This window comes from Schistocerca gregaria, chromosome X (genome assembly GCF_023897955.1).
Source record: "Schistocerca gregaria isolate iqSchGreg1 chromosome X, iqSchGreg1.2, whole genome shotgun sequence".
Lineage (NCBI taxonomy): Eukaryota > Metazoa > Arthropoda > Insecta > Orthoptera > Acrididae > Schistocerca > Schistocerca gregaria.
Genome location: NC_064931.1, coordinates 632,115,283 through 632,142,673, shown reverse-complemented (window position 1 = coordinate 632,142,673; position 27,391 = coordinate 632,115,283). Strand labels below are relative to the sequence as shown.

Genomic DNA, 27,391 nt, shown 5'->3' with positions numbered 1-27,391 from the left:
GGAAGATGAGTGAGATACACAGAGATAATGCAAGATGACTTTTGTAATGACATGACAAAAATGTATATGAAGTGCTGAAGCGAACTTTCATCTGAAATTTTAATTCACGCATAGTGTTCTGTAAATCCCATCATTAAGGAGAGCTTTCTGGGATGTGGATCATATCACTTTACACTTTTAAAGGACAGAAGCAGCCACTGCAGTTTAGTATAGTATACTAACAACAAAGTATGAACAGTGCTTATATACTCACATTGATAAAGAGTAAAGCATATCAACAAGGATGAACTGAAAAGTTCTCAGTATAAATAATTTCAATAAATCTCTAGCAGAAACAAATTAAAAATGTGGTGATAATTTGTTGACTTTAAGCTATAAAATGTGTGACAATTTCTACCCAATAAGCCACTATCTGCCAATAAAACACATTGGGCTTTCTGGGTTTCAGTAAAATATGACTTTCACAAGTACTTAGTCACTATAGGTAATACTGGTAGTGTATGTGCAAGAACTGACAGAAGAGGAGGATACAGAACCAAAATTGCGTTGATAGCAGCAGCAGTGCCCAATCAGCCTCTGCAAAGGCAACGAGATCAGAAACAACTCTGTCAAGTGCCACAAAGTCTTGTACATAAAACAGTAATCAGTGCATCTCTCAAATTACATTGACATGGGTATAAAATACAGTCAGGTTGTGTGTAGAACACAAGCAAGTATAATGTGGCTCATATGTACTACATTTGTCTAGAAGGTTCTACATATAGTTAATGTGTGAAAGTCTGCAATTTAGGAACTTATTAGCCTGAGCCGCAATAAATCAATAAGATGTTTTTTGTTAAAATTAAGACTTTTTTGTTGAAATAAGTGAGTAATGTATTAATTAAAAATCATGTTAGATAATTGTTATAACTCACAAAAAGGTAGGGGTTAACACAGAGTAAAATAAAGTAACTCTTTGAGTCAAATGTGAAAATATTTTATGTTGGGTCAAAGTGAGCCCTTTCCACTATTTCTAGATTGCCAGAAAGTATGCCATTCAAGTATTAATAACGAAGTCTTACTCTTGACATGTACTTTCTATTCTGCCAAAACCTTCTAGGTACATTTAGTGGTTGATTTGTGACCGCATGCCCTGGAACTCTTTACTAGTATCTCTAGGGGGGAAAAATCAGAATTACTGATTTTGAAATGTGGTGCGAGAGAACTTTTTTTTTTTTTTTTTTTTTACTGGTACAAATATTGTATGTACACTTTAAAATTTGCAGAAAAGTGTTAAAATAACATTTCAAGCTGTCTAAATTTCAGACGCACACTTTCCAGAAGGTTATAGTACAGGAACAACTCTTTTTTTACAAATGATGTGCGGGGTGCATTATTGTATAACTCTTCTAAATCTATCAAAATTCAGTGCATACATGTCTTTCTTGTGCTTTCATCTTCATTGTTAACTCTTTTATTGTGAAGACATTACCAATACATGACCTTCCTTCATTGCTTCTTCCCGCTGTTTGTTTCTTTTCATATTATCTCTTTCATGATTTCATGTACCTAATAAACTAGCCACAAATGTGAGGGCTATATATAAAAGTAGTATATTGTAAATATTTTCTTACCGTACTTGTATTTGGGCTTTTGAGTGTCACTGAAAATAATAATTACTTGTGTTTCAGGTAGGCAAAGAGCAGGAATATGAGTTGGGGCAGTGGTTCAGAAAAAGATACAGAAACTGGCTGCCAAATATTTATGATCCTGATGATATTTATGTACGTAGTACGGATGTGGACAGGACACTCATGAGTGCTGAAACTGTGCTAGCTGCTTTATATCCACCAGAAGGCCGACAGAGGTGGCGACAAAACCTTGGGTGGCAGCCAATTCCAGTTCACACAATTCCAGAACGTGAAGATGAGGTAATACAAAAGGAAAATTTATATAACTAACAAATATCAAACTGGGGTACAGCTCATTTTATTTGAGTGCTAGTGAAATGCACGTGCTAGAGTGTAATTTTAATTGTAAAAGTTCAGGTGTAAAGAGTAGATTAGACCAAGTTCTGTTATTTTGTTGCAGATTGCAGTATTAATATAATTTATGTTCTTAGTGTCTGTAATATAGTTCTGAAGAGCTCATCAGTCTACAGGGAGTGGACAAGAATGTGGAAACACCAAAAACATAACACATCACCATGCTTAATATGGAATAGGAAAACCATTGGCAGTCAAAACAGCTTCTAGCCCTCTCAGAATGGATAAATACACACCCTGCATAGTTTTCAAGTGGATCTTACACTGTTCTTCTTTCAAAATAGTGAGAAGTTCAGGTAATGATGATGGAGAGGGATAGCGATCACACGACCTTCTCTACAAAGCAGACCACAGAGGCTCAGTAGTATTAAAATTGGTGGCTGGTGGCCAAGGTAGCTGCAACAATTCATCCTCGTGGTCACAAAATCTCTCCTGGATGATGCAAGCTGTGTGAACAGGGGCCCTATTGTCTTGGAACACAGCATCACCATTGGGGAACAGACATTGTACCATGTGTGGACCTGATCGCCAAAAATGGGTACATAACATAACCTTTGGTAGTAATGTGACCTTGAAGAGTAACCATGGTCCCATAGAATGCTATGGTATGTCTGCCCAAATCATCACCGAACCCCCACCATGTTTCACTCTTGGCACATAAGTTCAGCCAGAAGTTGAAAACTGTGGAAAAAGTCTCAGCCAACCAAATTAGGTTCTTCCTTTGCCCCATAGTCTAGGTTTTAGAGCTTCAGCACTACATTTTCCTGTTAAGGGCATTTGAATCACTGATAAGTGATTTTAGAATTATAGCTAGCCCTGCAGTTCCCAGCCTATGCAGCTACCTTCTTGTTGTTTTGGTGCTGACAGGGTTTGCAAGTGCAACATTCTGTTGTACAGTGACCTTTAAAGCTGTCACCTTATTTTTCATCACAGTCCTCTTCAATGACTTTGTTATGACCACTCAACACACGCATAGTCTGTATTGTGACTTTTTGGATGATGATTATCTGCTTTCTCTGTATGAGGTATAAATATACAGTGCCTCTTGAAACACCAAACACTTCAGCTACCTACTATACGTGCACCAAAATTTGCCAGTGTCTGAATTCTCGTACCTCTGTCGTAGTGCACTCTCAACTACATAGAAAACTTTTGACTATGCCTGCAGCATATTGAGGACATTGCACAGGTGCTGTTCATGGTAAAGTTCAACATTGCAGCCTGCAGGTGTGGCTAATATCTGCATCTATGTTCAAGCATGCATTTCTTGCAGTGTTCCCATATTTGTGTCCAACCCCTGTATTATTTGACAGTATTATGAAAAGGATAGATTGCTGGTCACCATATAGATATATTGACTGACACATACAACAAAGAGAGAGCTGTACATTTGCGTGTTTGACCAAACGGCCTTCTTCTAAAGAACACACACAATCACAATATATAGTTGCCTTTTTGCAATGCCTGTCTGCAATTCAGCATCTCCTCTGTATGGTGAGCAGCGCTCTATCCTTTCCACAATATTGTCATTATTCCACACTGGATTCTCCAATATTATTTGCTATTTTGGAATGATTGTAATGTCTAGGTGCAAACCGAAGAGCTGCATAGGGGCAGATAATAACACTAATTTAAGAAGGTGTCTGCAGCATTCACATTTATAGTCAATAAGAATTTTCATTTTGCTAAGGTATCTCTAAGTCAGTTTCCACTAATGAGGAAAGTATTTGTTCATAGAAAATTAAGTCACGAATTCTCTTCACAACCTTACAAAATTTCCGGTGCCTGTGTTGCATAGTTTCAGGACTCTGGATTAATTTGTTTTAAATACAGAGTGATTCAAACCCAAATATTTCGAGATCCATTTATAATATTGTAATTCTGTTTTCACACAGAAGGTTAGAAGATCTCTATCATCAGAGGTGTGTTAACTAGAGATTTACATATTTAAAAAGAACTATGGTAATTCTTGCTTTCATTATAGCTCTCAAAGATACAAATTGAAGTGCATTCTGGTTTCTGAAATTTGATAAGTAGTTTAAGAGAAATTAAAATATTTATTACTTAGGACTTACCTGTTCCGAACATCAAACTGATTGCTGTCTTAAGGAGAAGTTAGTATTAAACTTCAGCATTGTTGCATCAGGCGAATTGGGTACTCCAGTTGGAAGCAATTAAGAGTCAATTTATAATTTTTGAGTAGTTGAAAAAAAAATTAAATTACAACTGATACTAATCCACAGCCTCCACAATTGCTCTGGAGCTAAGATGTGGATAACGAGCGGCAGCTGCCAGAATGCTTTGCTCTCTCTGCTCATTGCAAGCTTTCCCCTTGCCCCCTCCATAGCATTCCAGTCCCTTTACAGTTCTCCCTGTGCCACTTTTATGATGACATTGTTGCAGTGCAACACTGTTGCCTTTTTATCTTACGTGATTATTTCCTTATTTGCATATGAAATTGTTAATATTTGCGTGAGGTGGCAATCAGTTTTATGTTTAAAACAGATAAATCCTAAGTTTTAAAGGCAATTTGTTCAAAACTTCTTGTCAGGCAAATGAGACTATATGGTTCCAGAGCCTTTTCAAATCTCAAACATTAATGATGTATACAAGCAGACTGAATAATGAATGAAAATTTGTACCAAGGCCAGGATTCGAGGCCTGGATTCAAATCCTGGGCATGGTGCAAATTTTCATTCATTGCTCCAGTCTGCCTATACGGGGTGTCTCTCCTAAGAGTAATCAGGTGCACTTTGTCATGTGTTTCAGCAGATATTTTCAATTTTGTTCATGCATTGTGTAGCTGGAGTCAGCCCAAACAAATAATGCTCATCACGTTTCATGTGACATCCAGTGTTGACGGAAGGAGTTGGTTTGTTTCCCATTATGAAAAAAATGATTATTTGATTGGAATTTTACGTGCCTATTCGATAGAGCAGTCCCAGATTAGTCTAGTGTGATATCTGTTTTATCAGTGCGTGTTAACAGTGACAGTAAAACATGAAAAATAAACAGCAAACCAGCAGCATCTCGGTAGCACTTTGTGCTTGGTGGTAGCAGTCAGTGTAGGACAAGGAAGTGCTGTCACAGCTGGAGTACTGGTTATTCTTAGTTTTACTGTCCCTGTTAACACATATCAATGAAAGGGAAATTGCATTAGACTAATCTGGGACCGCCCTATTGAATGGGCCCATAAAATTCCGCTTTAAAAATAATTTTGTTTGTACCAGGAAAAAGACACTTTTCATTGACACTGGATGTCGCATGAAAGACTTGATGAGCACTACTTGTTTAGGCTGACTCCAACTAGGCAATGTAAAACTGAAATTGCAAATATGTACTGAAACACCAGAGAGAAAGCATCTGACGATTCTTGGTAGAGAGACCCTGTATACTTCTTATCAATTTTTGAAGAGTGAGACACAGCTTAGTTTGTGTCTTTGAGATACAAGATACTAGCAGCAAAAATTTCTATAGTTTCTTTTGAAAAAGGAAAGTTGATACCAATATCCCCATAACTTAAATGGCTGTGACAAGAGACTACACTTTGTTACAAGTTATTTGGGTGAAAACTAAGATCTCTTCAATGACTCTAGAAATATTTGAAGTGGAAGCTTAACTGAATCACCATTTAGGCTCACTTCTTATTGGTCAGAGTTGATTGACTTGCGGCTTCTAAGTTGAAGTAGTATTGCAATTACAATAACTTTATGTGGGGGTGATGGTGGTTGCAGAGAAATACTGTAGGTAAAATCCTGTACTCTCTCTCTCAGCATCCCAAGTACACAGTGTGAAGTTTCAGTACATATTGTAAACAAGTGGTTCATGTCTGACTTGAATTATCATGTGCTTCACCCATATGTAATTCTACATGTGTGAATGTGTTGTGTACCAACATTCACCTAAACACATGTATCTAGAGGTTAATCTTTTCTGTTATATCTTAAACACCTATGTATGTAGTAATCACAATGACTATATCCATCTTCAGGTGCTCTGGTTGTTGCAGCATTACATAAAACGAAGCATGAAGGTGCCGTGAACACCAGAGAGTCAAGTGATACATGTACCCACAGGATGTGAAATGTCATGTATCATGTAGAAGGAAGTTACTTGTGACTAGAAGTGGAATTTATACACACATTCATCTGAATCTCATAGCGAAAGAGTTTGTGAGCTTTCTTTCATATATAGCAATCAGACAAATAATATTGTTAAAAGCTTAACAAGCTCTATTTGATTTATGAACATGTCTGCTACTCACCTCCTGAGCAGCATGGTAAATAGTTAAGATTGTTCATTCCATAGTTTGTATATATGCTTCTGCACACACAAAATTGTTTCTGAGAAGATAGAATCGTGCATCATCTTCATCTGCCTAACCCACTACACCCCCCCCCCCCCCCCCCCCACACACACACACAAAACACTGATTTTATTTTTGTGTTAACTTCTATGAAACACTTGGTGATCTGTTACAATACCTTTATTTTTAATAATTCTGTTGTTTATCACTGACTGCAGTTACTTGCCGGAAAAAAGACCTGCCTGCGCTATCAAGATGAGTGGCAGAAGGTGATGAACTCTGAACACATGAAGAAATACAATGAAAAGTATAAAGAGCTATACAGCTATCTGACGAATCATTCTGGGAGGGAGGTGAAGAATGTGGATGATGTTTTATACCTTTATGACACACTACATATAGAGGTAAGTTGGATAGGTTGGTTGTAGTAGTAGTAGTAGTAGTAGTGGTGGTGGTGGTGGTGGTGGTGGTGGTGGTAGCAGCAAAAATAGATTAAGCCCCAATTCAGAAAGTGGGAAGGTGCTGGAATGTGCATTCTTGATCATTACATTACTTCTGTAATCACATGCTGCTGGAAATTATGCAGCACCTGTAGTTACTATTGTTATTAATTTATGTATTTGTTTTTGTAATAAAGCAGCTTGTCACAGTTACCCCTACTGTGTCCCTGTTCTTATCTCGTTGTCTCTTGACAGCCCAGGCCATGGATCAGAATCAAAGGATTTAGAATTGACTATACCCATGAACCATGGACCTTGCCGTTGGTGGGGAGGCTTGCGTGCCTCAGCGATACAGATATCCGTACCGTAGGTGCAACCACAATGGAGGGGTATCTGTTGAGAGGCCAGACAAATGTGTGGTTCCTGAAGAGGGGCAGCAGCCTTTTCAGTAGTTGCAGGGGCAACAGTCTGGATGATTGACTGATCTGACCTTGTAACACTAACTAAAATGGCCTTGCTGTTCTGGTACTGCAAACGGCTGAAAGCAAGGGGAAACTACAGTCGTAATTTTTCCCGAGGGCATGCAGCGTTACTGTATGATTAAATGATGATGGTGTCCTCTTGGGTAAAATATTTCGGAGGTAAAATAGTCCCCATTCAAATCTCCGGGAGGGGACTACTCAAGAGGAAGTCGTTGTCAGGAGAAAGAATACTGGCGTTCTACAGATCGGAGCGTGGAAAGTCAGATCCCTTAATCGGGCAGGTAGGTTAGAAAATTTAAAAAGGGAAATAGATAGGTTAAAGTTAGATATAGTGGGAATTAGTGAAGTTCAGTGGCAGGAGGAACAAGACTTGCGGCCAGGTGAATACAGGGTTATAAATACAAAATCAAATAGGGGTAATGCAGGAGTAGGTTTAATAATGAATAAAAAAATAGGAGTACAGGTAAGCTACTGAAAAGAGCATAGTGAATGCATTATTGTGGCCCAGATAGACACGAAGCCCACATCTACTACAGTAGTACAAGTTTATATGCCAACTAGCTCTGCAGATAATGAAGAAATTGATGAAATGTATGAGGGGAGAAAAGAAATTATTCAGGTAGTGAAGGGAGGCGAAAATTTAATAGTCATGGGTGACTGGAATTCGAGAGTAGGAAAAGGGAGAGAAGGAAACATAGTAGGTGAATATGGATTGGGGCTAAGAAGTGAAAGAGGAAGCCGCCTGGTAGAATTTTGTGCAGAGCGTAAGTTAATCAAAGCTAACAGTTGGTTCAATAGTCATAAAAGAAGGTTGTATACATGGAAGAACCCTGGAGATACTAAGAGGTATCAGACAGATTATATAATGGTAAGACAGAGATTTAGGAACCAGGTTTTAAATTGTAAGACATTTCCAGGGGCAGATGTGGACTCTGACCACAATCTATTGGTTATGAACTGTAGATTAAAACTCAAGAAACTGCAAAAAGGTGGGAATTTAAGGAGATGGGACATGGATAAACTGAAAGAGCCAGAGGTTGTACAGAGTTTCAAGGAGAGCATAAGGGAGCAATTGACAGGAATGGGGGAAAGAAATACAGAAGAAGAAGAATAGGTAGCTTTGAGAGATGAAGTAGTGAAGGCAGCAGAGGATCAAGTAGGTGAAAAGACGAGGACTAGTAGAAATCCTTGGGTAACAGAAGAAATACTGAATTTAATTGATGAAAGGAGAAAATATAAAAATGCAGTAAATGAAGCAGGCAAAAAGGAATACAGACGTCTCAAAAAAGAGATCGACAGAAAGTGCAAAATGGCTAAGCAGAGATGGGTAGAGGACAAATGTAAGGATGTAGAGGCTTATCTCACCAGGGGTAAGATAGATACTGCCTACAGGAAAATTAAAGAGACCTTTGGAGATAAGAGAACAACTTGTATGAACATCAAAAGCTCAGATGGAAACCCAGTTCTAAGCAAAGAAGGGTAAGCAGAAAGGTGGAAGAAGTATATAGAGGGTCTATACAAGGGCGATGTACTTGAGGACAATATTATGGAAATGGAAGAGGATGTAGCTGAAGACAAATGGGGGATATGATACTGCGTGAAGAATTTGACAGAGCACTGAAAGACCTGAGTCGAAACAAGGCCCCCGGAGTAGACAGCATTCCATTAGAACTACTGACAGCCTTGGGAGAGCCAGTCCAGACAAAACTCTACCATCTTGTGAGCAAGATGTATGAGACAGGTGAAATACCCTCAGAATTCAAGAAGAATATAATAATTCCAATCCCAAAGAAAGCAGATGTTGACAGGTGTGAAAATTACCGAACTATCAGTTTAGTAAGTCACAGCTGCAAAATACTAACACGAATTCTTTACTGACGAATGGAAAAACTAGTAGAAGCCGACCTCGGGGAAGATCAGTTTGGATTCCGTAGAAATGTTGGAACACGTGAGGCAATACTGTCCCTACGACTTACCTTAGAAGCTAGATTAAAGAAGGGCAAACCTACGTTTCTAGCATTTGTAGACTTAGAGAAAGCTTTTGACAATGTTGATTGGAATATTCTCTCTCAAATTCTGAAGGTGGCAGGGGTAAAATACAGGGAGCGAAAGGCTATTTACAATTTGTACATAAAGCAGCTGGCAGTTATAAGAGTCGAGAGGTATGAAAGGGAAGCAGTGGCTGGGAAGGGAGTGAGCCAGGGTTGTAGCCATCCCCAATGTTATTCAATCTGTATATTGAGCAAGCAATCAAGGAAACAAAAGAAAAATGCGGAGTAGTTATTAAAATCCATGGAGAAGAAATAAAATCTTTGAGGATCGCCGATGACATTGTAATTCTGTCAGAGACAGCAAAGGACTTGGAAGAGCAGTTGAATGGAATGGACAGTGTCTTGAAAGGAGGATATAAGATGAACATCAACAAAAGCAAAACGAAGATAATGAAATGTACTCGAATTAAGTCAGGTGATGCTGAGGGAATAAGATTAGGAAATGAGACACTTAAAGTAGTAAAGGAGTTTTGCTATTTGGGGAGAAAAATAACTGATGATGGTCGAAGTAGGGAGGATATAAAATGTTGAATGGCAATGCCAAGGAAACCGTTTCTGAAGAAGAAAAATTTGTTAACATCGAGTGTAGATTTAAATGTCAGGAAGTCTTTTTCTGAAGGTATTTGTATGGAGTGTAGCTATCTATGGAAGTGAAACGTGGACGATAAATAGTGTAGACAAGAAGAGAATAGAAGCTTTCGAAATGTGGTGCTACAGAAGAATGCTGAAGATTAGATGGGTAGATCACATAACTAATGAGGAGGTATTGAACAGAATTGGGGAGAAGAGGAGCTTGTGGCACACCTTGACTAGAAGAAGGGATCGGTTGGTAGGACATGTTCTGATACATCGAGGGATCACCAATTTAGTATTGCAGGGCAGCGTGGAGGGTAAAACTCGTAGAGGGAGACAAAGAGATGAATACACTAAGCAGATTCAGAAGGATATAGGCTGCAGTAGATACTGGGAGATGAAGAAGCCTGCACAGGATAGAGTAGCATGGAGAGCTGCATCAAACCAGTCTCAGGACTGAAGACGATGACAACAACAACTACTACATAGTAATGGTTGCAGTTTTAGCTTATGTGTTGTAATTATTTGTTTGACTGTATAGTTGTAGCTGAACTAAGTTTAATTTAAAAGATTTTTTAAAGGAGAATGCTGTTAGTAATGCTTTTTTTTTTTATAGATTTACAGTATATATTTTCTTGTGGTAACTGATGATAAATGACTAATGATAAATAATTAATCATTTAATAATGAGAAAAGTATTTTTTACCAGACTGCTACTTTAGAAATGCAAATTTAAAACTGTCAGGGAATAACTCCATCACAACTACAATTGATTTATTCTCTCATAACAACTTTCTAGCCTAAAGAATCTTTATCAAATGCTCATCAAACACAACATTAATACCCTTCAAGGCTCCACAAAATATGGCAATAAAGACCAAAATTGCATTTGAACCAACATAAACAGGTCCAATAATTACTCCCAACTGTGCGTTCGGGGGCGGGTGTTCAGGTGTAGTTGTGGTTGCTCTTCTACATTTGGTCTTCTCTTTTCTGATTTGGAGTGTTTATACAGGGTAAATTTACTGAACTGAATTTATAAGGGGAGGGGAAGGGAATGATGGAGGAGGAGGGGGGGGGGATGAAAATTAACAGTTTTGTAAAAGGTGATCTACACCCACAAACATCATCATTTATTAACAACAAATGTTATACATGCAAGATGGTACAAAAACAGTGGAAGCTATCTGGGTTCCATATTCTCAAGTAAAGTACAATACAAGCCATTTCAGAGATCAGTGTATTACCAACAGAGGCTACCAGAATGGCACTGTAAGCAGTATGATAAAACTGGCACTACACACTTCACTGCCCACACCAACACTGCCCAAGGTTGGCCCTGGGTCAACTAATATGCCGGAGTGAGGTGTGACCCCAACAAAGCCTGGGGATCAGTGCTACCTGAGTAGTGGTGGTCAATAGCAGTGTTGCACCAGCTAATCTTACTCCTGTCTTTCAAATGAGCTGTGGCCTTAAACTTGACCTATGTAACTGATTGTGGACAATCTGTTTTGGGTATTCACATAGTGAGAACATTAGTGCCTGTTAACTGGAAGTACAACATAATTTACCTTAACTGTAGAACAACTAACTGTTTCAGCTTGTACAAAATACTTAAATTTTTAATTCAGAAATGATGGCTGAGAAATAAAAAATAAATAAGTACAGTTCCTGGTTAAATTAACTATTTCTGTTGGTGAAGAATACTTTTAAGCTTTCCTGGTTCCTGAACTCAGAATTACTCTTTTTCAAATTGTTTGTTACATCACATACATACTAGTAAATATCTTTCCTCTGAATGACATGTGTGCAGTGATTTTTCCATAGATGCATTGTTTTGTAAAAATTGCTACGTAAATATGTATTCACAGTACATTGTGTTTGTATATATTCATATATAACTTCTTAAATCAAAATATAGATTGCTGTTTATTTAAACATTTGTTTGCCTCAATGAATCTTCTTCTTTTTAACTTCATAAAAAATTACTTTTCAGACTCTAAAAAATCTTAGCATACCTGAATGGACAAAAGCAGTATTTCCAACAAAGATGGCCCCTCCAGCAAAATTTGCATTCAAACTACCAACTCTTACAAAGGAAATGAAACGTCTTAAGGGTGGTATGTCTCTGAATTTCATAACAACATTCCAAGTAAAAAAAAAAAAAAAAAAAAAACACCACCACTCAGACCTTTATTCATGTTTAAGTCATACGTACATTTTTTCAGGGCCTTTTGTGAAGGAAGTTATTACACACATGCTTCTTAAAGTGAACAGTTCACTTGTTCCAGACAGGAAACTATTCATGTACTCTGCACATGATGACACACTGTCTGCCATTTTAAATACTCTTCACATTTATAATGATATTATGCCACCATACTCTTCTGCTGTTGTTTTGGAACTGCGGGTTAATGCACAGCAAGAATATGAAGTTGCGGTAAGTCCAAACGTGTGCTTACACACACTCTCCATGCTTCCTGCTCCATAATGTGAAATTTATGTATTGTAATTCGAATTTTTGGTTTCTTTGCCTGTCTTGTTGTTGCTGTTGCTAATAAAAATAATAATGATAATGATAATAGAATCATCATCGCTAAAATCATAGCCGGCCGCGGTGGCCGTGCGGTTCTAGGCACTTCAGTTCGGAGCCGCGTGACTGCTACGGTCGCAGGTTCGAATCCTGACTTGGGTATGGATGTGTGTGGTGTCCTTAGGTTAGTTAGGTTTAAGTTGTTCTAAGTTCTAGGGGACTGATGACCTCAAATGTTGAGTCCCATAGTGCTCAGAGCCATTTGTACTAAAATCATAATAGTATGATACAACACTGTTTTCACTTTTTAACATTTTTTTGTTTGTTTTGTTTTGATTATTTAATGAACTAGGAATTTCTTAACTATGTTGCAACACACTTTCCATAGTTATCAGGAACATTAAAACATATACAAATACAATAAATAAAGTAGTGAATATGAGAAGTATTATTATATTTTTATCATGAAACTAACACTTTCATATAAATCAGACTTATAGTAAGAAATCATAAAAGAACATACAGTAGTTGACCACAAGTAAGAAAACAGAAAATCAAAGTCAGAAATTACAATTGAGTTTTTCCTTCCTACTCACTTTCACTTTCAGATTCACAACTTTTGCGTTTGGTCATTTTTGCAGAATGAGTGGAACACACATACTTGGAATACCTGCAACAAACTATAGACGCTTTTGTTGTGTTGTCCTTTTCCGTTTTAGAGTTTTGAAGTTTGTCTTTTTTTTTCCTCTGTTGACTCATCCACCTTGTTATCATTGTGTTGTATGGAAAGAAGTAGGAGAGTCATAGTAGGCTTCAGTTTGGAGATGTATGAAACCAAAGTAACTGGTGCATTGCCTGTTTTCGGATCTGTGAATAAGAACTTAGAGGAAAATAGCTCTCGACCCTGCATCTTCTTTAGCCATTCTGGTATGTGTTTTCTGTTGCTCTTCAATATTCCCACCAAAGTTAATTTGTCATTATTGTAAAGCTCCCTAGGTAGGTCTACGGACATATAATAACAATCTGTTGTTATATTTCTTCCACTTCCTGCCAGTGGATTCACTAGGCGTCTAACAACTGCCTTTGCACTCCGTTCCTTGGCAGGTCATTCATCCTTCCCTGCATAGACCTCAATTTTTAGAACATACCGGGTGTGTACATCTGATAACATCCTAATCAATCTGTGATACTTCCCAGACTTGTCTTTCATAAAGACCTTAAAGGGAAATCTTCCTTGAAATAGAGAGAGCATTTCATCGATCGTTAGATCTGCACTTGGTATGTTGTATTTCTCAAACATTTGGTCAATGACTTCACGAAGGGGGCAAAACTCATCCTGCTTTCGTGTTTCGGTTCTTGTTTCTTTATCATCGGATCTAATCAGGAACATAAGTTCTCCACATTGAATACAACTCATTCTAGCTATGTAGATATATTTTCCCAGTACTTTCCCCATAAATCCTCAAGAGGCAGCCTAGTGTCATTATTTGTGTCCATGAGTGTAAAAATACCAATGAAGGTGTACATTTCTTCTATGGTTGTAAGTTTTAAGTTCTTATTACGAGCTTTTTGGTTTGTATAGACCATGATAATCTTCATTATTTCGGGAGTTATAAACTTTTCGAAAGATTCTGACACATGAGAGGTCAAGCCTTCATGAGTCAAACCTTCACAAAAATTTCACTATATTTTGTACTGACCTGTGCACTTGCCTTGGAGGTGCAGAAATACATTCCCTACCACTTTTTGTTGTAACAATGATGCTGGAAGCTGCTGCATGCTGTTCATCAGGGGATGAACTCCGTGAACTTGACTCCTATTCAATTGCTGTCTCACTGTTGTGAGGAAAAAAAACTGAATGTTTTCAATTATTAATATAGAATTGTACAATGGACATTAAGAAGCAAAGTTAAGGAAGAAATTAACAAAAATGTTTTAAAGAAGTGCCATTTGCTACATGACAGTGAGAACTAAGTTTTAAGGTAAAATGCTGAAAGAAGCATGGTAGCAAGTGAATTTAACAGGTAGGAAATGGCAAATGCAAGAATAACTAGAACCATCAATAAAGCTAGGTTAGGTTAAATATTTACCCAAATGAAAAGTACTCTGGGAAATATCTTAGAATAAGTGATGAGACCAGTTGTGAAGAGAGAGAATGGGTCATATGATGTAGATGATTGTTGTGATGGAGACATAATTTGGCTTGTAGTCTAATAACTTTTTTTGTGGTCTATGTGAAAGTGTTCTGTTGTGTATAGTAGTTGTTTACTTTCTTCTCTCCTTTTTATAATTTGTTAACACTTATAGCATGTTCAGTGTTGCTGTGGGCATGAAGTTGTATTTTTCAGTTTTATGGTTTTCTAAATATTAGTAACAAAACCTAATTTTATTGTCCATGTTCACATTTCCTGATAACTTTTTCAACCTTTCCCTCCCCATAAAGTGAATTAGTTATACATCATGGAAATTATTGTAAATATTATCTGCCATTTCCGTGCTACAGTTTACTGAGAGGTGGATACACTGTGATAGAGGAGTAACTACATGATTTTCATGCTGACAATTTTTAGTCTACATGAAACAGTTGTGTGTGTTCATATATATCATTGTTTTGGCATTTGATTGGTTTTCACTTTTTAACATTTTAACATATTTTTAATTGCGTGTCCGCGTGTGTCATGCAAATTATTTTCCCCTCCAGAGGGCTCACCTCTCTTTGTTAAGTTAGTGCTCGGCTACCACGTAGCCCCAGCCTTTGCAGCACCTTTTCCGTTCCGTGCTGGATGTCTATCTTCCTGCTATTCTTCTTTCCCCTCCCTTGGGCAACGTGTCTGGGATATTTTTGGGAATTTGGTGTGAATTTTCAGTAGTCTGACATCGGCACAGTCACCACACTGTCCCCCCACCCCCTCCCCCACTACATCTCCTATCCTTTCTACCCTTTCTTTTCTTCCTTCCTTCATCTCTTCATCTCTTCATCTTCTGTCCTTCCTCCACTTTGGTGTTTGATGTTCTTTGTTTATTCTTTCTCCCTGTGTGCTCCTGAAGGCCAGCCCATGCATCTGCCACATAACAGTTCACTGGGTAATGCGAAATTCCCAGTCCTGGGTCGACAGGTAGGGTTTGTATGTACCCCCTGGTATGCGCCAGACCCAGGGAGGGGTGATTGCCTGAGCAGTTGCCTTCTCAAGTTGCCAATGGATCCATCTGTCAGGAGTTCAGGAGGTGTGACCTGAATTGTAAACAATAACTAAGGCGGGTGAGCTCCACTCTGAGTGGGGCCCCCAGTTGAAAGGAGTGCACCATCGTAGACACTGGCAATCATTGTGGATTTTTTCACAGTGAGCCAATCGCCATATCTGTCTATGACTACTAAATGTAAACAGAATGAGGCTAAAGATTCCAAGACTCCCCCCAGCTGCATCTTGGTTTCTCATGGTATTATGTACTGAAGGAGGTCAGTCCTATGCTACAGTTAATCTGTTTATAATTCAGAAAGGTGTTGGTGCAATTGCCAGCCCTGTGAAATCCTGCTCTCATTTAAGTAATGGCACTTTGCTTTTGGAGACAAATCGTGATTCTCAAGCACAACTGCTTGCAGCTTCACTCCTCCACAGCTATCCTGTTCATGTTCAGGCCCATTGAATGCTGAATTCTTCGCACTTACACTACGCTGCTTGATGGTCTAACCGAAGGAGGAATCCAACCTTACCTCTCTGATCACGGAGTCACTGCAGTCCATTGGGTAATGAAATAATTGATGCAACCTTAGTGCCTACACACACTCTTTCTCACATTTGATACGATAGTGTTTCCATCAAAGCATGCTATAAAATCATCACAGTCCAACTGTACAGTCCAAACCCAATGTGCTGCTACCAGTGTCACCACTACAACCACAAACAAATGTCCTGTCAAAACGCGGGCAAATGTGTTACTTGTGGTAGGGATGCTCACGAAGTCGATTGCCCACCTCTTTCTCCCTGCTGTACCAATTACAGTGGCGACCTTTGCGACGGGTCAGGCTCTTTTCGCGCAGTTTCCTTTCCCTGAAAGAAAATCCACCTACCTCGTTTCTTAGGTAGTTGCTGCACTCGCCTCTCCTGATAGCAGCTACTGGAAAAATTGCAGAAAAGCAGTGTTGAAGAAACTGCAATTTAATAGCCGCTCACCGGAGGCCGCGATACATGTTTGCTGAAATACAATCTATGAGCAATCTTCCTAAATAAATTGAGTTATTGGAATGGTAGTAATTGTTTACTCAAACGAGAACGCGAAGTTGGTAATTCTATTTAAGCTCTTTATTGTCTTTAAGCCTGATCATCAGCCCGCTAATCTACGTTTGAAGAAAGTTCAGTTCACAATTCTATCCACACTCAAACCCCGCCAGAATTAGCTTTCAAAGTTACGGAATTTACTTAACTGCAACACAGACGATTTTCTAACATACACGTTTGCAGTCGATGTTCAATAATAGTTCGTTTTTTAACGTTAATGCTCGCCATAAGCACTTAGTAAAAGTTTACGAAGTACCGCCACGCTTTTAATTATTAAAGTTACTCGCGTCTTTCGCGGAACGAAAAGTCACAACTCGCTCAAACTCACACTACGCGTTACTGGACTCTTCCAGTCTCAAATCGCACAGTACCGAACCGATGAAGCCGTTTTATGACTTCATTTTACACATTATTCGCGAGGACACATCAAGCATGTCTCTTCTCGATCACAGTTCCTTCGCGACTCCTCATCCACTCGCGACTCACTCTCCTAGTCTGCTAACCGTCCTCGCATCTCATTGGCTCACACATCACACAGCCAATCAGAATTAACTCTTTGGGTGCGCCTCGCGCCAAAATCTAGCACGCACCAGTCATGACTTCTGAATCATTTACGTCATGATTTCTTGTTACACAAAATTTACTGTATAATTTAACAAACCGAAAGGAAAACTAGACTTTACTTTATTTCCAGAAATTATTTAAATACTCGCGAACGTTCTGGCTGCTTGTACAATACCATACACTCTTGGACATCCGACATTCACTAAGATGGGGAACCACTGGCGACTCTGTTCCCACGGTTACATCGTCTGAACACTTGCGAGTTCCAACCTAGATTTTATACACTTGCAAAGAATGGCGAATGTCCCTCTTTCATTCACTCAGGCACACTCATTCACTCTCACCTACTCATATAAAATAACTGTTCACAAAAATTCAAAACATTTATGGTTTTAACAAAGTTATAGGTGAATTTCTAAAAGTAAAATTCTCAAAATAAATACAAAAGCACGGAAGGTGATTTTGTTTCATAGTTGGATGGTCACTGAAGGTGATCTATACATAATGGTATTTATTTAGACTCGAAAATTGTAGAAATTTGCGTTTTCTGTAAGATTTTTCTAATTTCCAAAATATGCAGATTTCAAAGCTCAAATTTGGATGACTTATTTTTATTCATAACAGAAACTAGTATATTAACTTTTAATTTCCTCAGGTTCCTCAGTTAGAAGTTATTAAAGATGAAAGTTCCACGTTATACACGCGGCTAGTTAGCGCACAGGTCTTACATTCTCACGGTACAGACATGCCATATGGTCGTGACGTCAGACGAACGGACACCGGTAATCTGCCCGCTACAGCACATATGCTAATCTGATGGCTACTTTACAGTCTGTCTACATTTCACAGTAAATATTTGATACAAAACTGTGCGCTCGCACTAGTTGCGACGCCACACCTTGGAGCCTCATTCTGAGGATGTCTCGTGTATCTTAATGAGTGGGCCGTCCAGGAGATCCGGGTGAAGGAAAAAGTGCATCACCCTGTCACTCACAAGTTGTTGGCTACTCAAAAGCCCAGTGTTTTACCATCTGGCACTTCAGTACCATTCTTGCTACAACTCACTCCACAAAGGAGATAACCACGCAGACTTGTAACTTCAAATTCAGCGCCACAGTTGTAAAATTGCCAAGTGTCGTGGTAGCATCCCTGTCTCCTTTTCCTCCAGCTGTGCAACAAGCCACCACAATTTTACCTCTGGTGGCAAAGTCATCTGCTGCACAACCAGCAGGTCAGAAAGAACAGAAGGAGTAGTCCCACAAAGACTTCATACGCACCTCCAGCCAACAAATATCTGAATCTTCCTCTGCCAAACAGAAAAGCTCTAGCAAAACAAACAAAGGCAAATGATCTCCTTTGCTCACTCGGCAGTCCTCTTCAGCAGTGTTGTTGCGTGGTACCCTCACCTGGATGATCTCCCTTTTGCTGGCACGCATAGCCAACCATTTTTCTGTCCTGAAATCCATAGGCTGGCCTAGTGAGGATGCTGATGCCTCTGTAGATCTCATGGAACAGTCACCACCAGCCTCTGCATCCTGTAACATTGAAGGCTGGCTCCTCCCCTTCCCCCCTTGTGACTCTCCTCCAATGAAACATTCATGGCACTAGATCCAACAAGGAGGAATTATGGCTGCTCTTGGAATCACAGTGTCCACTTGTTTTCTGCCATCAGGTAAAAAAATTGGGTCTTCACAACCGCTTTGACTTCTTGCATCCCTTTCCAGTTCACTTTTACCTTCCCCCTGAGGACAGTATTCTATCTTGTGGGGGAGGCATGCTGGTCATCCGGGATGATGTTCATATACAGACCATCTCGCTGAACACTCAACTGAAAGCTTTTGCAGTCCACATTTTTCTCCCTCACTTCACCTTTTCTCTTTGTAACGTCTACATCCCTGAGTCATTTGGTGTCACCAGGGAAGACTTCCTAAAGCTTATTGGTCAACTCCCTTGCACTCTTTTGCTGCTTGGTGACTTTGATGACACCATCACTCCTGGGGCTCTTCCTGAAACTGTCAAGAGTGGTGCCCTCTTGGCTGACCTTCTCAATCAACTCAGAATCGTTTGCCTTAACACTGGAGCATCCATGTTTCTTGCAGATTCCATGCACACCTGTTCCCATTTGCGCCCCTCATTCTGCACTGCTCAGCTTGCCTGTCGCTTCGAGTGTTATCTCTGACATGTACTCAACCGACCATTTCCCATTGCTATATTCAACATCTAAGGCTGCTATTTTGCCAAGATTTCGAGCTCTACCCACTATCGCCCTACCTTTCTCCATCAGAAATGAGTGGAGAAGGCTTACCCTTCTCCTCTGAGAATCGTGAATGCTACAATGCTGCCTTTACTATGAGGGAGCTAGATCTTGCTCTCACTTCAACCCAATCTTCCACTGCAGGGCTGGACAACGTTAACATTCAGATGTTGCTGCACCTTTCTATTGCTTGCACACACTTTCTTCCTTCATATATACAGTCACGTTCTTCCTTCATACATACAGTCGCATCTGGGCATATGGCATGTTTCTCAGATGCTGGTGCGAAGCCACTGTCATACCCATACCTAAGTCCAGTTAGGACAGACACCTTCCTTCTAGCTACCACCCCATTTCTCTCACCAGCTGTATTTGCAAGGTGATGGAATTTGATCCATGCCTGGCTGGTATGGTGGCTCAAGACTCGCAATTTACTAACTGCACAGTGTGGATTCCGAGCACAATGTTCTGCAGTTTTCCATCTCGTCACGTTGTCAGCCCATGTCATGAACAGTTTTCTGCAGAAATACCTGACTGTGACTGAAAGCCTATAACACCCGCTGGAGGACTGGTATCCTCCAAACTCTATACGCATGGGGCTTCTGAGGCTCCCTGCCCCATTTCTTTAAGGAATTTTTAAAAGACAGACTGTTTGAGGCCCGTGTCGTTTCTGCCTTGTTGGACACCTTTATCCTCAGGGCTCCACCCCTAGCGTAATCCGCTTTTCAGTAGCCATTAACCCTACTATGACCTGTCTCCAACTGGACATCTCTGGCTTCCATGTTGTCGATGATTTTGCCATCCATTACAGTTCTTCATGAACTTGTCTATTTGAGTGGCATCTTCAGTGATGTCTCAATCATTTTTACTCATGGAGCATCAACAACGACTTTTGATTTTCCACTAACAAAACCATTGGTATGATTTTCTGGCAGCGCAATGTGTTTCTTCCATCGTCTTTATATCCTGGGCCTGTTGCTCTTCCGTTCACTGAAACTACAAAATTCCGGCGCTCATTCTTGGTAGAAAGCTTTCTTGGTCCTTCCATGTGTCTTACTTGGCCGCCCGCTGCACTTGGTCCCTGAATGTCCTGTGTAGTACTTCCTGGGGAGAGGATTGGACCACTTTTCTCACATTTTACCAATACTTTGTCCATTCAAGACTAGACTATCTGTGTTTCATTTATATATCTGCATGTCCGTCCATCTTATTCTGTCTGAATACAGTCCACCATCATGGAATCCGTTTGGCCGATTGAGAGTCTCTGTGCAGAAGCTGCAGAACTACAGCTGTCATACTGGCTAATCAGCAGATACGCATGCTGTTTGTCCTCCATTCCTGTCCACCCATCCTATGCCGCCGCCTTTGATGCCGCCCTTGACTGCTAGTGTGGGGCCCGTCCCTCTTGTTACCTCGACTATTGTTCCGGCAGCTTAACTTCACACTACCTGTCACTTCCTCAAAGGGTGTGAACCTTTCACCAACTTGGTTTCGTGCGGTGGCCCGTGTTTACCTTGGATGTAATTTGCTTCCTAAGGAAACTTTTCCAGATTCGATCTATCACTGTAAGTTTCTCGACTTTCACACGGAACTTTGCGATAGTGCCTTTGTGAACACTTATGGATTTCAGACTGACTGTGGTGTCAGGTGTGCCTTCATCATTGGCACTGACAATTTTCAGTATCGGCTTCCAGAACACTGCTCAGTATTTACAGCAGAGCTCTTCATCCTGTGTCAGGCCACACAGTACATCTGGTGACACAGGCTGCTCTGACTCTCTGTGCACTTCAGAGACTCTGTGTGCTGTACACAGTTAATCCCTTTGTGCAACGAGACCAGGAAAGCTTCAACTTGCATACTCTTTTGAGGGAGCCACTATTATGTTTGTGTGAGTTCTTTGTCACATTGGTCTGATGGGAAATGGGGCTACTGCCTAGGCTGCAGTCCTCTTATCTCAGTCCGCTGGTTCTTCTATTCCTTCCAATGATCTCCACGTTGCCATATGTCAGCAGTGATGTCACTGTGACATCACCACCAGTCTTCCCTTCATGGGCACAAGCTCTGGGGAATTAAACCTCTCCTAGCGGCTTGGCCGACCTCCTCTTGGCCCTCTCACTGAAAGATCATTTTAGCTAGGTTGTATATTGGGCAGTGTCATTTCAGTCATTGTCATTTGTTGAGTGGTGATCCCTCACCACTTTGTGCTCATTGCATTAATCTTTTACAGTTCACCAATTCCTGACCAAATGACCATTTTTTAACCACTTGTGTTCTGATGCATGTTTGCCATCTGAGTTATTGGCCATTTTAGCGAATGGTGCATGGGCTGTAACCTGCATTTTACATTTTACCCATCCTAGCAGTATGGTGCAGGACATTTAATCTTTAGTTTGGAACCTCTGTTGTCTGTACAGAGTATCTTATGGACCTTTCTCCAAGAGGAAGTCCTTGTTCTTAACTGTCTTTCCTTCCATTGATTGGGCTTAACGTGTAGTCATTTTTAACTTAATTTTTGTTTTAGTGTTCAAAAGTTACAACGTGGGCATGTTTGAGCAAGCACTGAATCAAAACAAAACAATGCATATGATTTTGCATTCATTGCCTTACTGGTTTTTCTTCAGGATGTGTCATTTTATCCTGTCCCTTCTTTCAGTCAAGTTGTGCTATGAACAGATTTTCTTCCTAGTTTAAATACATCAGATCTACCTTACCAATCTTCAGAATTCTTCTGCAACACCAGATTTCAAAAGCTTTTATTCTCTTCTTATCTGTAGTGTTTGTTGCCTTCATTTCACTTATGTACCGAGTGGTTATAAGTAAAGTGTAGCTACTCCCAGAGGTCCAGTGTGGGCTGTCGTTATTGTATGGCAGCAAAACTTGGTAGATATGTTGATGGGTTAATGCGCAACTGATTTATGCTGGAAAAAAGTGTGTTCCAATTTTTGCCATCAGGTGCAAATCTGTTGTTGTGAATGCAAGAAAGATTGTAGAAAAGTTTCCATATGAAATGGATTAGGAATGGGGTGTGGGCAGAAAAGGTCAAACAAATGAGAAAAGCAAAATATTGATTTTTTATTAGCTGGCACTTACACGGTTTGTTCAGTATGATTACTGAAGACATTGATGAGATGCTGCATCTGTAAGGCGACATGATCAGCAGTTGCTTGCAGCAATTCTTGTGAAATCTGAGCATTGTGTTCCTGTATTCTGGCCTTCAGTTCAGGTACAGACTGAACCTCCCATGGTAAACACTATCTTTTAGATATGCCTACAGCGTTAAAGTCATGCGAATTCAGTAGATGTGATCTTGCAGGCCATGCATCTGGCGAAACCTCTGGAGATACCACATTCGTAGAAAATTGCATTAAGCAGATCTTTCACAGGGCAAGTGATGTGAGATGGCACCCCACCTTGCATGAAAATCGTGTTTTCCACACTGTTCCACTTGTCCAAAGCAGGAATCGCATGCAGATGTCACAGTACATCTGACAGGTCCCCTGGTTGTATTCTCTTCAAGAACCAGTAACCAAGAATATAGGTGCTTGTAAAGCCACACCAGTCAGTCACATACAGTGCAGTGGCTCTTTATGTACAATATGCTGTTTAACAGTACCTCAAATTCGGCAGTTTGTGTATTCACTGCATTCATACTACTAGGATTATTACTGTTATTATTCAATTACCTACTTCTTACATGTGACTCATAATACAAATGTGACCCTACAAATAGAACAAAATGTGGGTAAAGATGACACATCTTCTGTAACATACTTCACCCTTGTAGTGACCTTGTTTCCTGCTCTAGCATTACCTGTATAGAACATATGTTAAATGTCATTAGTAAATTTCTTTAGCTAGGCTATTGTGCAAAAGGGTGGACTGTTACTGGAATTAAAGCAGATGTAAACATTGTCATCTCATATCTTCTCATAAGGCCACATCTCCTCACTTATAATACTGCATACTCTGTCCACCTACAATAGATATTACACTCATTTCTATTATACGTGATAAGTGCCAGTGCTCCCTGACAGCACATTAAACAAAACAAGATTGCCGCTCTCTGTGTATGGGTCCATGCAACGATGGCATGGATTTGTCCCAAACCAGAACTAATCATCCTGAGAACTCGCTACAGGCACGGATGTCCAAATAAAAACCTATGATTTAGAAAACTTCCTATTCGCTGCACACACAAAAGCTTCATCAGTATTATCAACAGGAATCAGATGGTTCACCCTTTCATCACAGCCACCTCAACAACATACCTTGTACAATCGCTGTGATATCACAGTAAAAGTAACAAAGACGTCGGACACCAAGTCTTCTCTCCATCCTCTATAGCCAAGGCTGACATTCCTTCCTGGCACATTCTAACAAGCAGATACATTACTTAGGCCTCCACCTGTTACTAATCACTATCACACAAGTTCTGTTTACATGGGTTGCAAATGTATATCACTACTCAGCTAACACAATATATAATAGAGGTTCGAAAGGAAAAACATGAGAAAGTTACCTACTTAACATAATTGAGCTCTATATTATGGATTCCTATTACTTCATACTGCCCTCGGGGGCTCAGCATTAATTTGTTGGCTATAGGTCTGGCAGCCCTGAGGTTCCTGAGGTGGAGATGGGCAAGTGCCACCAGTCCCCTGTCACTGTAACCTTTGGGTATGCTTCAGTGACCACCATGCGGCAAAGCAGTGGAATGTTGTGTCTCACAGGGAACGGCTATCTCAGCTTGACTGCCTGAATCATAAGAATGGTGAAAACCTATATAAAAAAAAAACTTCAATCGCAAGGTGTACTGTGCACTGATGAGATGCATGGCTATTGAGGTGGAACAGCCGTTAGTGGCCAACCTGTGGGGAACCTGCCACACCTCAGTTATATAAGGCTTACCTAGGCACACGGGGCTACATCTAGATAGACTTTTATTTCCCTAGCTTCTCATGGAACCAGCATACCTTCAAAATATTCTCTTCCTCCTCCCTATGGAAAGGGTGGGGCCACTGGCAGGTACCAACACCCAATTAAACAAGAGGGCTCGTGTAGCCGGTCCTTCAGACTTGGGGATTACACAGACCCTTTCAGCACTGAGTAACAGAACACATGCTGGTGTCCATAATGTGTTCCTTATAATTAAACGGAAAGAGAGAAGCTTCAAGAAAGTTACACCTTTTTACTTACAAAAAAGTCTAGAGGGAATTGCTGGACGAATTCCCAACAAGTGGAGAACATTCAGAAAGCTCAGCACCTCATGGAGTATGCAATAGAAAGTAAACTGCACAACACCTTCACATATAGCAAAGGTATTGTGACTTGCAGGGATCTGGTTGACATTCCGCACTTAGAACTGAAAGTTAGGTGATACCAGGGAGGCATTGTCGATGTACAGAGCATAATGAAATGAATGGATGGCGACCTTGTGAAATCGGACTCTCTGGTGCTAGCTTTTAACAGGACGAAACTTCCAGAGCATGTTAAGGCGTGTCTTCTCCACCTCAGTGTGTGGCCTTATTTTCCTAACCCAATGTTCTGTTTTACATCCCAGCATTTTGGGCACACCACCTTAGGTTGTAAGGAAGCAGCCACTTGTGGAAAATGTGGTAAGATTGCTCATGAAGGTGTTGTTTGTTCATCTCCTCCAAAGTGTGTAATCTGCTCTGGGAATCACCCTGTTTGGAGTAGACAGCAGTGTCCTGCTCGAAGAAAGGAAGAAACAAAAGATAAAAACAATTAAGTGTGTCTCATATGATGAGGCTAAAAATATCTATAAGGCCATGCGCCCACTGAAGTTTGTTACCTCCTTTGCATCTGTATTTAAACAACTAGTTCAGACAACTGATGCTGCTACCCAAATTGAGGTTGTTAGTGTCAGCACTACTACCTGCATTTGCCAGTGCACTTGTACTGCTGCAATTCTTTCAAAGCGTACACTTCCTCCCAAAAAAGTCTGTCAAGGAATGGGTGGGCCACATCACACAGGTGATGCATCATGTTGCTGACTTACCCATCCCGAAGTCCGCAGGTCATCTTAGGAGGCAACCTGTACCTTTGTGGACAGATGGCTGCCGTTCAGCTATCCTGGACAGGTGTGCGGCTCTTCGACGATTTAAATTGTGCCCTACAGCAGACATCCTCACAGCCTTTAGAGTTGTGAGGTCCACGGCTTGACACGTAATTAAGGAGAGCAAGAAAAGGTCAGGGCAATTATTCCTGGACTCTATTAACCATTCCACTTGTTCTATGAAACTATAGGAAGCCATCTGTAGGATTTCCGATAAACAGTCATTTACCAATAGCCGCAGTGCTGAAACAGGTGTGTCTCCAAATAACACATGGAGACATCGCTAAGACACTTGTCGAGCATTTTGCAAAAGCCACTGGCAATGCAAGCCAGGATTCGGCATTCCATCACTATTGTGCAAATGTAGAGAGGGGCAAGTTGGACTTCAGATCCAACAGTTCCGAGCCCACAACTCCCTTTTCTCCATGTGGGAGCTGGAATTGGCACTGTCTGAGACTCATTACACAGCTCCCAGTCACGACTAAATCAAGTACTGCATGCTTTGACATGTGCCAGTGGTGTTGATGGAAATCCTCCCTGAATCTTTTAATCTTATGTGGCAGACAGACATCTTCCCCAACTTTTGGAGAGAGCCAACTGCACATACAATCACTAATAAGAATGCAACCATGTTCTAGTTACACCAGTGGTTGATTGAATAATAAATGAAAATGATACAAGCACTGGAACGGGGATTTGTGGTGCCTTGGCAATACTATGTCCCCTTTGCAAACACAGACGCCCACCTACCACTGGTGCTGATGCATACGTACTCTTACCAAATTTCTGTGATGGTAAGTAGACCGTGTGTGGTCATAGTGAAGAACCAGAATCTCGCTTCTCAGGACATGAACACCATGAAGTCTCGTCAACCACGCACTTCTTGACGTCTAAAACCAGTGACCTTTCACCTTCCACATTCAAACCAAGAGTGTCAAGTTTCATGTGTCCATGCTCCCTACTCTACAGTTTGGGCCCTTCTGGCAGCGACCACCAACCAGGAAATAGCACCAATAGCATGAAAACTGCCACATTTAACAAATTCGCTCCACAGAATGTCTCCATTCCAAGTCAGTCAGAGCACATCTTCCTCACCAGTTTTCTCTAGAAATACTCATTTGAGGTTGGTTGGCAATGGGCGAATCAGAACATTGTTTGTACAGTTCTGAATTTTCAGAAGCCTAACCAACATGATGGACCTCCATGAGGCTTCTACTCCTATAGCAGTAAGCCCAGAAATTCCAGGATTTACAGTTTCTCACCATAAATTGGTAGGTGGCAGCAGAACATGAGACTACTGCCCTCAGCTGTCTACAGAGCTCAACTGTGCAGAATGTTGTGAACCCTGTTGTAGCTTATTGATTGGATTTTCATGAGCCTTCTCAAGTGGCTCCTTGACACACACAAGCCAGAAAAAAGCCTTTACAAGTTTATAAAAAACATTTCTCAGCATTAAATAATATCATGAGATTTGTAGCTTGATAAACTAAACTGTCCTGCCTATCGCCAGTCGTAACAAGCAGCAGATGAATTTAGCATATAAATGGAAGGAAGCAAGCCAGATGTCTTTTATAAAAACAGTTAAGTGACCATTTTGATTAGATCACCATGTAGGATCTGAGGCAATTATCGGTAAAGAGAGAAGGGCCAGCAACAAGAGCTAACCTCTGACACTGAAAGCACAATTATTCAGTGGACACAAAAGTACAAATGGAACTGAACTGATAGAAGTGATGTTAAACCCTAGATCCTGTCACCCATGAGGTGTTTCCAATGTGTCTGTTTAGGTCATACTTTGTAACCTGTCTGCG

General features: G+C 40.4%; 1 protein-coding gene across 1 annotated transcript in view; it reads left to right on the top strand.

The window, feature by feature from the left end:
• The window catches only part of LOC126298766 (prostatic acid phosphatase-like), a 50,325-nt gene that overhangs the window by 7,316 nt on the left and 15,618 nt on the right, over positions 1–27,391 (top strand). Inside the window, exons 3-6 of the mRNA XM_049990219.1 lie at positions 1,671–1,910; positions 6,549–6,734; positions 11,873–11,996; positions 12,105–12,316. Coding sequence (XP_049846176.1) covers positions 1,671–1,910; positions 6,549–6,734; positions 11,873–11,996; positions 12,105–12,316 — 762 coding nt within the window. The remainder of the gene's footprint in view (positions 1–1,670; positions 1,911–6,548; positions 6,735–11,872; positions 11,997–12,104; positions 12,317–27,391) is intronic.